Below are 17,010 nucleotides of genomic sequence, written 5' to 3'. Positions count from 1 at the left end.
GTTGCCTGTCATATACTGCCCTTATGTGATGTTAATGTCTATTGACTTCAACGGAAAGGAAATTCAGGCAAAGTATGTAACAAGCAAACAATCTGCAGCCGTCAGTTGCCACCCATGTCAAATGTGAAAATGACCATCACCGTTTTGGCAAGCATTTACACATTAATTAGGGAATTAATCTAAAGATTAAATTTCGGTCTCTGAAAACCATGGTCCACTTATTCTTTGGCAAAGTGAATCACACATTTCCACATCCCATGTGAGTCAATTAAGCACCCCTGTTGTGCATATATAAAAAGGTAGGCTGCTAACAACATTCAAATGTGCTTGGCCCTGAGTTTTGAAACAGTGTTGGGGGCACATTCATAGGGCAGTTATAATGCTGCTTCATCTCAGATTTGCCTGAAAAAGGCCTCCCACATTATCTCAGCATCTTCCTACATAGTCATTCACTGTTGTGTACCCTATCCTATAATATATTATTTTTTAAGACTGATTGTCATAACATATCAGATAACAAGTCAGTTTGCTGTCATTGAAACTGAAACAAGAACATTTCCTCTGTGGCAAAATCATAAATGTAGGCAAACATAATGACTCTGATAGCCTCCTCCTGTACATTTTCTAATATAAGAAAGAGGCAGTGCATCACTGAACAGCAAAGTTCATATGCTTTTTGTCCGCCATATTGGAGGGTTAGCAGACCCTTTAGTGCTTAAGAAACCAGCATTGCATGAATTTCTAGATTTCTAGACCTGAGAGTGCAAATCCTACCATGCTTGAGAATTGCAATTTAGGTCAAAATTACGAAAGCCTATTTCAGTGGAAATGACCATGCAGCATCTGTAAAATCTCAACTGGTTCACTAATGCCCTTTATGGAAGAACACCTGCTGTCCTTAACTAGTCTGGTGTATGTGTGACTTCAATCCCAACACCAATGTGGCTGACTTTCAACTACCCTCTGAAGTTGCCTAGTAAGCTGCTCAATTGCATCCAACCTGGGAAACTGGTGACGGACAATTATTACAATCCCGGGAGAAACTAAAAACTTTTAAGAAAGGGATCCTCACGAAGCCAAAGGAAAGAAAACCGTTGAACAAGATTTTACTTTTTAAAATGTTGGCTTCATGAAGGTTTCTTTCTTTTAAAGGTTATCAGTCTCTATTGGGATTGTAATAAATTGGGAGCTTGTTTGGGATCTCATAAAGCTGAGACAGGAAAACTGGTACACTGGAATTTTCCAGAATTTAAACAAACAAGATTTCATGTTTACTTTTGCTGTATTCAGTGGAGATCAATATGGATACCTTTAATGTTCAGACCATTCTGGAGAGAATGGATTTATCCACTGGTGCCTTGGAACCATTAATAAAGATTAATTCCACTGTCATGAGTCACTGACAAGGTTTTATTTTGGTCCTTATCTTTTGATAAGCCTACTTCAGAATTTTGCGAACATTTAAAACAAAGTTTTTATCTTGCAACATTCTTCAATGGGTTACGTAGATTTAATTTCTACCTTCCCCACTGGTCTCCACTGCACATCTGTATGATGACTTGACTTGCTATACAATGGTATCTATTTGCTATCTTGCTTTGTCTTCCGTTTCTCCTTAACCAAAATAATTAAATAATGTCAGGAATTCTGGTTTGTCAAGTATTTCAACAGTGGCTTTGTTCTCTTTACTTAATGCTTTTGAAGGGTAGGGGGATTATATCTAGACCACTGATTTACCATGACAGAGTAAGATGCCACAACTGGTAGGGGGACATAATTAAAGCATAGCAAGCTTGCACAGCTAATTTTCATTACAAATATAGACATAGGAATTTATCATGGAAATTAAAAAATTACAGTCAAATGTATGATGTTTAAACCGTCTCCTGGTCAGACAGTAACATTCCAGAAAAAGTGGAGTAGAATCAAAGGGAAATCAGTCTTAAATTTTGGTGACTGCCAGCTAACATACATTTGTCTCTTTTCCTCACAGCTTAATATGTTTTCTGAAGTCCAATGTGTAACTGAAACATAAACTAAAGCTTCAAATGATACATAATTAGTACAGGCTGTGTTTTTGTTTTTAAAAGCATTCTTCCTCAATCTCCTTCACACCATAAAGCCTCTCAATTTTAAGAAAATATCAATACAGATAGTACCTAAATAAAGTTTTTGAAATGTTTTCCTTAGTATTATGGACTTGATTTTCCAGACAGGTTTCTCATTAGAAATATCAAACTTTATTTACAGGCTTCAGCAGCAGATACATGCTTCCATCAAGCATCACAACTAGAAGAAAAACTTCCACTCTGAGGTTCCCCGCACTTAGAGCTGATTCGTTCACACTGTCACGTGATACTATACAACACAATAAGTCTTACAGCTGCAGTCACTACATTCCTTAAAGCTACAATTGCTACATTCCTCCCCCTTTAAATCTTTTGTACAGTTTGTATTTACAAGAACATCTACCTTCATAACATTACAAATATATACATGGGTCAGTCTCTCAGGTGGTTTCCTGCTCTGGGTGGAACATCATAGCTCCATGACTTTCAATCTACAGGATCTATATTATCTGGAAGCACAGCAACATCAGGTACCTCTTTAGGCACAGGCAATTCAGTGTAATCTACTCTAACGGTAACATCTGGTATGTCTATCCTTGGTTAAACAATTTCTTCAGGGACCAGGGGCTCTACAATGGTTACAGGGGGAACATCATTTTGTTGGAGTATCTTCTTCTACCAATTCTATGTGGTATAACAATGGCCCGGTCTCAGCAACTATGACGCCGGGGGCAGGAATTTATCTCGTCCATCGGGCAGGCGGGCCGGGGGGCAGCCAAGAAACCGACCGCCACTTGTGATCGGGCCCTGTTAATTGGTCAGCCAGCGTGAATCGCACACTGAAACACTCAACACTGCCTGGATGGGGGGGGGGCAGGAGGGCGAGTGTGGAAGTCAGCTGGCGCACTCAGTGAAAGCTCCCTAAACGCACAGAGCTGCCTCAGGGAGCTGAAGATTTTTTAAATTAAAAATAAACAATTTTAAAATAAGGAAAACATGTCCCCCCATGTGTCTGTGTCAGATCTGCAGGGACATGTTAAAAATTAGTTTTAAACGTTTTGACTTTTTAAAAAAAATCACTGGTCGAAGCTTCATCCTACCCATGGATGAGGTTTCACAAAAAGTGCAAAGGCCACTTGGCCTATTCGCCCGCCCACCCAACTGCAAGGTTGGACGGTCAGGGAGAAATTCAATTTAATTAATTAATTAATGGGCTTAACAGCCCTCTTAATTGTCGGCAGGCACGCTGCCAACTCACGCACACACCCACCACTGAAATATCGCACGAGTGCGCGATGACATCGGGATGCCCGCCCAACGTCATCATGCACAATTTTTCTCCCGTTCAGGTCAGGCGAGCACCCACCCAAAGAGGCAAAAATTCTGCCTCGGGTAACCAACCCGATCCACCACCAAAGTTTCGTACGTATGCTGCTTCACCAACTGTAAATTCTTGCTCTCGACTATGCAAATCATGAGTAATTTTTTGATTCCCTTGACTTTTATCCACCTTGCCCTCTAAATTGGGAAGTACCACGCTTAATCTCATTGGAAAGCGTCACTTCATAAGTAACTCTGAAGGTGTTGAACCTGTAGCAGTGTGTGGGGTTGTTTTATAGTGAAACAGGAAACGTGCAAGTTTAGTCTCCAATGATCCTAATTGTCATCCCAGCTTTAAAAGTCTGTACTGTTCTCTCAGCTAATCTGAGGGATGACGGATGATTTGGTGCTGTCTTTACGTGTTTGATATCACTTAGGTTCCCAAATCTTTGAAATTCAGTGCTAGTAAACGCAGTACTATTGTCTGAGACGATTACTTCTGGCAATCCATGTATAGGAAAGCTTTGGTGTAACTTTTCTATAGTCACACCTGACGTTGGCGACCTAATCGCATAAACATCTAGCCATTTGGGGTGTGTGTCAATTATTAGTAGGAACATGGTGCCTAGAAAAGGACTGACGTAATCTATATGCAGTCTCACGCAGGGCCTCCAAGGCCATTCCCACAGGTGTAGGTGGGCCGCAACAGGGAATTTCTGTAGTTATTGGCATTGTATACAGTGTTTTACCACCTTCTCGACATCACGGCCCATGCCCAAATGTAACTTTGTGCGATCACCTTCATTCTTGAGATTCCTGCATGTGCGCTGTGCAACTCTGCTAAGAGTGGTTACTTTCCTTGTGAAGGAACAACTACTTGTGCACCCCATAACAGGATACTATCCTGACTGATCAATTCATTCCTTCGAGTAAAGGATTTAATTCATCAGGGGCTGGTTCCTGGGACCATCCTTTCAACACTTGGTCTCTCACTCTAGACAGGATTGGATCATGATTCATTCGGTTTCTTATCTGCCTTGTGCAGACTGGTGAGGAATCCAGGAAATTCATCACTAATATGGCTTCTTGGGGAATTGGGGCATGTTCATTGCTCTCCTGCAAAGGAAGGCGACTTAGGGCATCAGCACTGACTATATACATCCCTGGTCTGTGCACAAGAGTGTATTCATATGCAGATAAAATTAGAGCCCATCTTTGAATTTGTGCAGAAGTCATGGGAGGGATAGATTTTCTTCAATGAGCAGGCCAAAGAGCGGTTTGTGGTCAGACATTATTGTAAAGTGTCTGCCATGTACGTACTGATGGAAATTTTTAACTCCAAAACTAATCGATAATCCTCTTTCTCAATTTGCAAATACTCTTTTCCAGCCGTGGAAAGAATCCTGGGCGCATAGCCTATGGCCTTTCTGAACCGTCATCCATCTTGTGCGATAGTACCGCTCCCACACCATAGGGGGACACATAGCAGGTTAGTACCAGTTCCTTTGGCAAGCCCTTGTGTACTCACAAGTTTGAAGAGTGCAATAGTTGTTTAACAGTTGTGGAGGCTTCTTCTTGGGGTGACTTCCAAACCTAATGCTGGTTTTCCTTTAATAATGAGTGTAGAGGGGCCATTGGTAAGTTGGGTAGGAATCAACCATAATAATTAGCCAAACTCAAGAATGACTTGAGTTCAGAGACATTTTTAGACGAAGATGCCTCCTTAATAGCTTTAAATTTTCCTTCTACCAGGTGTGACCCTTGGGCATCCACCCAGTGGCCCAAATAAACAACTTTGTTTGCCTGAAAGGTACACTTTCCTTTTTTTAAGCGCACCTCTGCTTCCAAAAATTGTTTCAGGACTTCCTCCAAATTAGCCAAGTGCTCAGTTTCCGTGAACCCCGTTATTAGGATGTCATCCAGGTAGACCACGGCTTGAGGTAGCCTTTTTAGCAAATTCTTCATTGTCCTTTGGAAAATCGTGCAGGCCAAAGAAACACTGAAAGGCAGACGCGTATATTAATATAACCATTTGTGGGTGTTTATGGTTACAAACCCTCTGGAGGTATCACCCAGTTCCAGCTGCTGATGAGCGTGACTCATATCTAGTTTAGTATAAGTTGTCCCTCCTGCTAATTTAGCATAGAGATCCTCTATCTTGCGGATAGGGTACTTGTCCAACTTGAAATTTTGTTTACTGTTAGCTTATAGTCCCCACAGGTATGGGTGGTCTGATCCGGTTTTAAGACAGGGACTATAGGTACTGCCTCTCTAAGAATTGAACCGGCTGTATGACCCCAGTACCTCTAAACAGTTCAATTCGAATTGTCAACCTTCTCTGTCAGAGCATATGGGACCAGCCTTGCTTTAAAGAAATAAGGAGTTGCTTCCGAGTCAATGTAGATCTTAGCCTGTAGGCCTTTGATTCTCCCCAGTTCATCTCGAAAAACCTTGTCATATTTCTTTAGCAGCTCTGGCAGTCCTCCTGCTCGTAGCTGGAAAATTTCAGAACAATTTAGTTTAATTTCCTTCAACCAATCACGACCTAGAAAGCTTGGTCCTTCGACTTCTACTACCATCATTGGGAGTTGTGCTGTGTGGTGCTTGTAATAAACAGGTACAGTGGTAATACCCTCCATGTAGATAACTTCGCCAGTATAAGTTTTCAATTTGACTGAAATATGCCCCAAATTCAATTGTTGAGTACCTTTGTTTAAATATTTGAAGGTGTGCTTTTCCACTACAGTGGTTGAAGCATGAGTTTCCACTTCCATCATTAAAGGTTTTCCATTTGCCTGCAGAGTAACAGTGATTGGCTCTGTCTTCTCTATTTTCACATTAAATAGGGAGTAAATATCAGAACTGGTGGTTTCTGATTCTTCCACATTATGAACTTCGATTAACTTAGTTTGTTGCCTGTGAGTCTGTCTCAATCTAGCTTTACAATGCTTCAGTATGTGCCCTCTTTTGTGGCAAAAATAGCAGTCCACCTCTTTGAAACAGCAAGGTTCAGGAGTATGATTGCTTCCACATCGGTAATAATTCACTTTCAGATTTGCTGCTGAGCTGTTTCCTGTACTTATTTTTAATTATCAGGTAGCGGCAGAGTCCAGGCTTTTTGTGCCACGCCCGGCTGTCCGCTCCGGCCCCAACTGGAAAACGGTGCCATTTTGTGCATCTTATATAGCCTGTGCTATATCGCAAGCGCTATTTCCAATGCTTTTTTGTTAAATTGAGGTTTACTTCAGCAATAATTGTCACTTGATGGCATCATCTTGCACACCGCAGACCAAGCGATCCCTGAGCATATTGCTTAGGGTCTCCCTGAAATAACAGTGTTCAGTCAGTTGTTTCAATTTTGCCACGTACGTAGCAATAGTTTTCCCCCGGGGCTCTAACACTCGAATTAAACCTGAATCTCTGCATGCTAACTGAGGGATTCGGTTGAAAGTGTCCCTTAATGAGGTCTACCAATTCACTGAAGGTCTTTGAATCAGGGGCGTTCAGGCCATCTAATTCAGACTAAATTATAGGTTTTATTCCCACAAATGCTTAGGAGAATTGCTCTCTTCATTTCCTCCCCCGTTATTTTGTTTGCCTGAAAATAGAATATGAGGCGTTTTACATATTGACACCAATCCTTTGTGGATGGTTTGAAGGGGTCAATCCTGCCAAAATGAGGCATATCTGGTGAGTATATCTGCCTTTTCATCTGTTTAAACAAGTTACAGTCGTTGGGTGAGGGCCAACACCGGACCTGATTTATCCTCATCACCACTTTGTTATGAACTTGATTTTCCAGACAGCTTTCTCATTAGAAACATCAAACTTTATTTACGGGCTGCAGCAGCGGTTACATACTTACATCAAATTCCACAACTAAGAGAAGAACTCCCTATCTGAGGTTCCCCCCTTAGAGCTGATTCGTTCACACTGTCACGCGATACTATACAACACAATAAGTCTTATAAAGCCTTAAAGCAAGAGTCACTACATTCCTTAAAGCTACAATTACTACACTTAGCTTTTCTTCAAAAACATTGAAAGATAACTAGATAAATTTGGCTGGAGAATTCTATCTTTTGGATAGTTTCAATGCTACTAATGCACCCCAGGAACTCATGCACTTTGCACATGCTTGGACAGTGGCACTTGCCTTCAGCTGAAGCAACATCTCTGCTCAGGAAATAAAACATTGATCCACTTCCTGTTTCTTTGGGGAGAGTCTAAAGTATTCAAGTCCAAGCTTTAATGAGACAATAAAGGTTACAAAACAATTCAGCTGACACTTTTAAAGATGTTGTTATAAAATAATTAAGTTTTGAATTTTTAAAAATTTGTTTAAAAGCTTATTAGAAATTTCAATTACTGGGGAAGGTATGAAGAACAATGCATTTTCAATAAGTACGCTGAGTGATTCAACTGGTTTATCAGAAAAGTGCAACATTGAAACTTGGCACAAGAAAATTGTATGAAAGCTGTGGAGATAGGAATTTACAATGACCTAATTATGTGACAACCAGAAGTAAGATTAATCACAAAGAATTATGCACAGAAGCCAGCTTTTCAGCGTAATTCTAAAACCTCCTTAGACAGCACCTTCCAAACCTGCAACCACTACCATCTAGAAGTGCAAGGGCAGTAGATAGATGGGAGCACCAACATCTGGAAGCCCCCTTCCAAGCCACTCACCTTCCTGACTTGGAAACATATCACTGTTCCTTCAATGTCATTCAGCCAAAATCCTGGAACTCCCTCCCAGCAGCAGAGTGGGTATACTTACACCACATGGACTTCAGCGGTTCAAAGAGGCAGTTCACGACCACCTTCCCAAGGGCAATTAGGGATGGGCAATAACTGCTGGCATAGCTAGCGACGCCCATATACCACAAACAAAAAAAACTAGTCAACGTACAATGGCACACTGACAGAGAGTCGGGGTAAATGTAATCTTCAGGTGAAGTAGGTCAGAGAGAAATTGTGCGAGGATATGCAGATGTAATTCAGTTCTCATCTTAAAGTCGTTAATCCAAACTATCTGTTTTCATTTTACATTGATTGGGCCAAAATGATACTTTACCAACAAATTCTATATTATGTTGCACCACGGTACTTTCCAATCCTCCAGTGGCAAATTGACACCACAATTTCTTGAAGATGTGATGACAATATGCCACAATGTGCACAGGGACATATCTGAAAAGGCACTGCCAATGAATGGATCCTGCTATTACATCTTTCTTTCATATTAACAGCACAGTGAAATGTGGTCTTATTGTTTTGCATCATACTTCTTTTTTATATCTGTACTTTACAAAAAATGGCACTCTAGGCATTCATTAATTTAAAAAAATTAAGAGTTTTTTTGAAGCATATGTATGTTTGTGTCTGTGAGAGAGTGCGCAAGAGCAAGAGCGAGAGCAAGAACGAGCATGAACGAGTGACAGAGAGAGAGATTTTGAAACCAGTCCTGTGCTTTCAAACATTACACTTTTTTATTCGTAGTCAGAACACTGAAGTGCTCAAATAGATGGTAGGAAAAGCAACAAATCACAGTGGGGCAGTCGTGTTTCACCTAATTGCGGTAGCGTTAACATCAATATTACGGGGAAGGTATCAAGCAATCAGGACCAAATGTGCATAAAACCCCTTTAAAAGTGAAAAGCTCCATAAAGGATTGACCTTTTAGAAGGGACAGTGCAACATAACATTTAGCACAAAAACAAAAATACTTGGAAAAACTCAGCAAGCCTGGCAGCATCTCCGGAGAGGAACATAGTTAACATTTCGAGTCCGGATGACTCTTCAACAGAAGGTCATTCGGACTCGAAACGTTAACTGTGTTCCTCTCCGCAGATGCTGCCAGACCTGCTGAGTTTTTCCAGGTATTTTATTGTTTTGGATTTCCAGCATCTGCAGTTTTTTGCTTTTATTATAACATTTAGCACTTCTGATGAAGACCAACAATCTTAGTGAAGACAGTGATTACAACTAATGGCGCAACAGGCTGGTCCCAATATCCGGAGGTTGTTGTAATAACATTAAAATAATTTTCCTATTTTCAGAGAATCTTGGTTGGACTAGTATCTCAATTCCTATTTAAAGTAAACAATTATTTATTAATGTGGACTTTTAATTTCAGGTATTTCTGCCTGCACATTGGGTCATGTAACAAGTCAAGCTCTTTAATCAATGCAATGTTTTAATGACATACTAACAAAAAAGCGACAGTCTCTGAGCAGGGCTTTGCTGGATTCACAAAGTCAGAAAATGTGAATATATAAGGCTAAATTCAAAAAGAGATCCAGATTACTTAGATTATTTTCCAATAATGCTAATTACATTGCAATATGAGTCAATAGACAAGAGTTTATATCTGCCTTGTACTGAACTCCACAAAGACTCCCAAACTTAGGGAAATACAAATACAAATTTATAAATCCTGCCCACTTGCATATCGCTGGTGAAGTTATTTTTCCTTCTAAGGCTTTACTGTAGCAAATTTGTAATTGCCATTGATTTTAATAGAGCCAGAGCTATTATAATTACATTTTCAATGCTACTGATTGAGTAGCAAAGTCCTAGCAAGTTATGGCAGGCAAATGGCATAAGCCATTCGCTCCATAATTTGCTAAAATTTCTGTGTCATAATAATGGCATACAGACGTGCCATTACTAGGATGCACATTTCCAGCAACTTCAGGCCCATTATTATTCATTGTTAAATGGCAAACTTATAGCCGTTTAGGAACCAGATAAGTACAGTCAACTACTGTGCAATAGTTTCTCTCCAGTGTGTGCTAAGATACTAGGAAATATAAAATTGGCATATGGGAAGGCTAATATGAAAGTTGGCTAGTTTGTTGGCAGGCTTTCTGCCTATAGATTTACAGTATTGCCTTTGGTATTTCTTGAAAACATTAGAGGTTTTTTGAGTATCTGTTGGTGAGTTACTACGCACATCTGGTGGGCCAGGTCCCAATATTTGGAAAATTCATTATTTTAAGAGAATTCTGAAGATACTGTAAATGTAGGTAAACCCAACATTTTGGAGTTTCATATTATTGTTGAATTTACTAATAATCAAAGAAAATGCATAACATACTAGCAAACAGGTAGCTCTAGAGGAATTATGATTTTGATGAATTCGTCATCTTACCAGCACATAGACGGCCTTGGTGATAAGGGCAAGAAAAGTCATCCAGCTCACAATATTTTCCAAACACTCTACCTAGCCTGGTTTGGTAGCATAAGCATTTTCCACAGTTGCAGATCCCTCGATTACTGCACACAGGCTGTTCTTTATACTGCCGACAATTTTCAATGAGACATTGTTCTTTGCAGGAAGAATTAGTAACTCTGTCTTCGCACTGGCAAAGTCTACAATCTGGGTCAAGCTCTTCAATGAAGCATCTTCCAGCAGTATAACCTTTAGGCCCTTTGCACTGACAAGCACAAGTGCTGCTTACAGAAATAATAGTTGTTTCATTATATCCAACAGGTTTTAAAATGATGTACTTGTCTCCCTCATAACAATCTGTCATTCCAACTGTTATATTAAAAGAAACCTAAAGCAAGAAAAATGTGTAAGTTAGTGCTGGTAAAGGAACACAGTCATTTATAAACATGTTTTATTATAAATTCATATTATAAGTATTATTCTTTTTATTCTTTGCATGTAGCGCTTTGTTTCATATGTCCTTTCAACTACAGATCTAGAAACAGAATCATTATATTCAAAAATAAGATTTTGCACCCATTTTCCCACCTTAATAAAATAAATAATGGGGTCAAAGATCTGTGATTCAATCTTTGATTACTTCAAACCATTGGATGGTAAAATGACCAGGAAAGTAATTAAAAGTTAATTATACAATTATAATATTGAAGATAAAAAGATAATTAACTGGCATGCGTTGGGGAGGTCATGCTGTGACTCCATATAGGAATTATTTTTCCTACCATTTTTGAAGAGAGGTGAGATTGAATTACATATAGACATTACATAGAATGCACAGCACAGGCAATTCAGTCTAAATGGTCCATGCCAGTATTTATGTTCCACATGAGCTTCCTCCCACACCGTCTTCATCTGATCCTATCAGCATTGTCATCAATTGCTTTCGCCCCCAAATGTGTAGCTAGTTCATCTTAAATGAAATTATGCTATTTGCTATTCCACTCTCTGTGGAAATTACTCCTCAAGTAAGAGAAATTTGCTTTGGTTGTTGCAATATATGTTGTCTTGTTTCTTGTGAAATAAAGCAGCTTATCATCATTTTGTATCTGCCATGTCTCACCAAATGTCTCAGTCTCACATCAAGAAGATTGAGAAATGATTCTGTGACAGGGTCCATCTAAACCTAGATAATATGTATGGAAAAACTGCAAATTTGCATTTATATAGAGCCTTTCATAACTACAGAACATCCCAAATCATTTCACAGATCAAGGACTTTTGACGTTTAATCACGCTTGTAATGCAGGCAAATGCAGCAGCCAATTTTTGCTCAGCAAGGTCCAACAACAGCAATGAAATAAATGGGTAAATAATCGTTTTTCCTGGTATTGGTTAAGGAATAAACATTGGATAGGACATCAGGAGAACTCCCTGCTCTTCTTTGAACAATGTTATTGGATCTTTTTCATTCTCATGAGATCAGTCAGGGCCACAGTTTAACATCTGGTCTGAAAGACAGCACCCTAGGAATAGGTTTACTTAAGACTTCTTTCTTCCTTTTAACTACAAAGACTCTAATATGGCAATCAGGAAAATGTGTGCACATTTCCAGCTAGAAGTGTGCCACCCATCTATCATGTTGAGTAAGGCCAGAGGCATCCTTTACCCAATTCAAAAGCAGGCATTCAGTCCTTTACAATAGAGGACCTACAGCCATTTTTGAGGTCTTCTCTCCAAGACTGTCCTGCCCTGAGGCAGTCCATGGCAGCACCAGCTGCAGTCAGGATAACTAGCTCAAGAGATCAACTACAACAAAGGAAGTAAGTAACTATCTGAATGAGGATCCAGGAGCAACAGGGCTCCTATCAACCTTATATAAAACAGCTCGATCGTTACTTTTGATTTCCCACCCCATGGTCAGTAATCCTGACCTCGCCCATCACCCAGTCTCCCTACTCTCTGCTCCAAACACAGGCCTGCTTGATCACAGATATTGACTAACACAATCCCTGATGTCAAACCCTGGGATCCACAACCTAGGCTCCATCCCTATCCTGACCAAGGTACCTCTGCCGATGCACCACCCATGACTCCTCTCCCAAGTCAAGACCCTGGCCCCAATCCAAACTCAGTCCCTCTTCCTGATCCATAAATAAGGCCCACCTATCCTAATCCAAACCCCTCTCCTCCTGATCCACAAGCCTGACCCTCCACCCAGACCCCCATCGGATTTCAATTCACTCTTTGATGGGAACATTGTCATGAGGTCCGAGGTCTAATAGCTGAACAGACTCAGCCCCCATCACTCAAACATGAGGAGGCACAAGTTACACTTCCCATATGATCAAAAATTATTGTGACCCACCTTCTAGGCTAGCATCTCCAAAACTGGAGCAGTCACTCAGTATTTCCCTGAAGTGGCAGCCTAGGTTAGAAGCTCAAGTGTTTGAAACGGGGCATGAATCCACAACCTTCTGTCTCAAAGTCAACAGTGTTGCCACTGAACCAAGGCTGACACATATAACATGATTAAATATTGGGCACAATGAGCGCACTCCTGAAATGCTTATGGATGTAACCAGCACCATTGTACCTGACAGAATATCCAAAGCAGGCTCGAAACTTGCAATAGTAACTAAGGAAGACATATTACAATTCCATAATACCGTGGGGGATATTAATCCACCTTTGTCAATGATTGTAGTAAGTAACATTATGTAAATAATTTTACAATGCCACTATTATTAATTGTTAAGCTTCCATTGAAAATCAAGGTCACACATGATTAATTCAGAATGCTCTGGAAAAATTTTATACTAGGACATTTTTCTACAGACTGGTGAAAGCTCAATTTGGTTTGATTTGAGCTCTATGCCAGAACTCGGTATTTAAACATTCCATGCTGATTACTGCAACTATTCACAAACAATTAAATAAAAATCTCAATGACCTCCTCTAATCACAGCACAATTGGAGCCTGTGATTTAAATTGAGCAGGGGATGTCTGGAGCGAGTGCATTATTCCTCATGATGGAAATGGTCAGCAGCTCAAACCATTTTCATTTTCAGGCCTCATTTGAATTGTATCAGTGAGCAACGTGCACATTTGGCGCAACTCACCAATCAGGGAAAATGGAAAATCAGCCAGTTCGGACAGATTAAAGGGCGAGGGGAAAGCAATCAAGAGGCCTGCAGAGGATGATACATCAGAAGGTTTGACTTTTGCAGTGTTAAGAAGAGCATTAGAGACTTGTGGGAAAGCCAAACGGTGCCAAGAAACAAATGCCTGTGTGGCACATACTCCACACATTGGTACATCAAAACTGGATGGTGGTTCTACTTTCATCATGGTTAATGAGAATTATGTGCAAGGCTCTGGTGGAAGCCTGCGCCATCATTTCACTTCAATCTGCCAAAATGGTGATAAACTTGGTGTTGGTGGAAATAGCATGATAAGTGCCACCCTCTGAGGGGAGGGGAGGGATGGGAAATCCAGTGGTGTTACAGCATTGTATTGGTCGCAGCACCTTAAGGAGCACAGTAGCCTTTGTGATCAGGAGGTTGGTAATATTTTGGGGACATACATGGTGCTGTGCATAGCATTAACAATCACTTGCACATGTAGAATCTGGCTACATGATAAAATTGTACAACTCTCTTGTTGATGAACAATATTCACAAGAATGGCAATGAACCACCTAGTTCAAGAAAACAACGCAAGCCATTAGTTTGGTTCAGTTATGTACAGCTCATTGGTAGTAAATGACAAATGTCCCCTGACACAATTTGAGGGACAGTAAAGCAGAAAAGTTGATAGCTGCAGTTAGTCACTGCCTTGCTCAATACATTGCTCTGATGGAGATGCTCCAAGTTTGGGAAGCCTTACAAGGAAAGTGCAGGCTTCTCACACAGTGTGGCTGCTTCTGTTAGGAGTGCTTTGGGTAGTAAATTCAGGTGTTTGGGTACCTGTTGGTAAAGGCCTGATGAAACTGGTGTCCTTGCAGAGTTCTTCCTCATTCTCTTCTTCTTTCTTATCAGAAGTAAAAGGAAATCCTTAAAGGAAACAACATTATTGTCTCCAGAATTTAATGTATTTAAAAGGAGCAATTGGACTCAAGGCAAATCCTAAAAAAAATTTAACAGAATCATCTTCAGCAACAAAGTTGCAATTATGGCAATTACTTCAGTTTGTGACTTTAGACAGAATTTCTACCTGGCTACAGGTGCATGGCAACCAGCAATGCCTCTTTTTTGCAAGGATGGATTACTTTGAGAAGAACCACAGGCCAAATAGGAACACAATCCAGCATTGGATTCAAATTAAGCGATGACATGCAATATGCTTTCAGCAGTTGGCTCTGCAGCAGGCACTGTGGATTGCTCATTCTCGTCGGAACTAAGACCATACATGATCACTGTTAGGATATTTCAACAACAAACAACTTGTATTTAGTGCAGTTATACATCTCAAAGCACTTTGCAGCAGCATTATCAAATACAATTTGACAACGAGCTGCGTAAGGACATATTCTGGCAGGTAACCAAAAGCTTGGTTAAAATGGTTTTAGAGCACACCTTTAAGGAGGAAAAAAGAAGAAAAACAGAGGTGTTTAGGGAGGGAATTCTAGAACTCAGGCCCTCGGCAGCGGAAGGTGTGGCCACCACAATGGGTGGAGTGATCAAAATTAGGGATGCACAAGTGGATAGAATTGGAGAACAGATATTTCAGAGGGTTGTAGAGGTGGAGGATATTACAGAGAGAGTAAGAGTTGAAGCCTTGTAGGAATTTGAAAACAAAGATGAGACTTTTAAAATTGAGTTGTTGCTTAAATAGGAGCAATGTAGCTCAGCAAACAAGTGGATCACTTGCATATAAATCAGAAGATCACAGGTTCAAGCTCCAGTCAAGTTGACTTGAGCACTTTTTTGAGCAGTTTACACTTTAGTGTAGTCTTGGAGGAGTGCAGAAGTGAAATATTAAACCAAGATCCCTTGGAACTATTTGAAGAAATGCAAGAATCCTGGCCAACATTTATTCTTTGACCAACACCCTCAAGAGTCTATCAGTCCATTTACCTAATTGCTCTTCCTGGAACCTTGCACTGCACAAGTTGAGTGTCACATTCCCACAAAAATACTGTGATTACACATCCTGAGGTTTTGGAAGGTCTACATAAATGCAAATTTTCTTCATATATGAAAGTAGGATTCCGCAACCTCACCTCAGAACTATGAATACGTGATGTAATTTTTCATGCTTTAAAATGGACTGACAAAAAAATCACAAGCTATAAGCTCATGATTCCCTGAGATACATTTTCTGAAAGCATCAGTTCCAATGGGCAATACCAGATTATGAAATTATCCATAACTTTTAAGGCCACAAATTAGTACTGGAATGTCTAAGGACAAATCTCTTGTGCAGCCAGAGAAATAAGGGAACCCCTATTTAATGTCTGTGCTGATAATGGGTGCAAATAAAAATGAGGAAATGTTTAGTTCCTTCAGACAAGTTTTTGTTTCCAATCTCGTGAGCATAAAAGAATTTGAAGTACAAGAAGAAAATATGCGTACATGGTTTCTTGCCAATGAGATGTAAATCAAGACATATACTGAGCAGTGATAATAAATTTGTCTTAATTTTCCTAATAACTAAAGTTCTGCAATTCAAATGTGAACAGCTGCTGGAAATGGGGGAGGTGGGGGGTGGAAACAAGATTTCAAGAAACAAAACAATATTCATTGTCTATGAGTAATATGTCACTCAATGGTAAAACATGTGATATCTTTTTGAAAAATATGGAATGTATTGTGTAATCAAGAGGACTATAAATCTAAATTAACAGTATATAGCATTGTGTGCAGTTTCTCTCTGAATACAAAGCTTACTGTGTCACTGGCTTTCACATTATTGCACTTATTTTGGCCTGGATGTTCAGTTCCATCAGGACAGATTGCAGTAATGTTCACATAGATCCCATTGATAATGTTGTCCACCTGCAGTTCTACTTCAGAAAGCAGTGTCTGTGTAAAAAACAAAACACAAAAAAGAAAAACACTCAATTACCCACTAACTGTAATTTTGTGGTTTTATCACTGTAAAACAAACTGAATGATTCAGTGAGCAAAAGCTTTGTGACACAAATAAATCCTGCTTAAAATGCAACACTGTTGTACATAACAGGAATCAGCACAAAAGATGAATGATCTACCACATTTGTGTTGTTTAGTGCTTTCTGGAACTTCATTCTAAGTATAAATCTTCAATGGCTTTTTGTATTTGAAACAGGAAGTGGAAGCAATATTCTGTAACAGTTCAGATAAGTTCCCAATAGAATCAGGAATAAATTTTAGCTTTTCATCACTGATGGTGCAGAACATCACAAGCTGTTGGTGCATCAGGCAGACATTCGAATGCCCAACAGGCACTCCTAACACATT

The 17,010-nt window shown here is 39.9% G+C and overlaps 1 protein-coding gene across 2 annotated transcripts in view; it reads right to left on the bottom strand.

Moving 5' to 3' along the window:
- Positions 1 to 17,010, bottom strand: part of itgb8 (integrin, beta 8) — a 115,221-nt gene that overhangs the window by 28,042 nt on the left and 70,169 nt on the right. For both annotated transcript variants that reach the window (XM_041184493.1, XM_041184494.1), the window contains 2 exons: positions 16,459 to 16,593; positions 10,549 to 10,957 (listed from right to left, as the gene is read on the bottom strand). In XM_041184493.1, coding sequence (XP_041040427.1) covers positions 10,549 to 10,957; positions 16,459 to 16,593 — 544 coding nt within the window. The remainder of the gene's footprint in view (positions 1 to 10,548; positions 10,958 to 16,458; positions 16,594 to 17,010) is intronic.

This window comes from Carcharodon carcharias, chromosome 3, assembly GCF_017639515.1.
Source record: "Carcharodon carcharias isolate sCarCar2 chromosome 3, sCarCar2.pri, whole genome shotgun sequence".
NCBI lineage: Eukaryota > Metazoa > Chordata > Chondrichthyes > Lamniformes > Lamnidae > Carcharodon > Carcharodon carcharias.
This window is presented reverse-complemented; position numbering and strand designations above follow the sequence as displayed.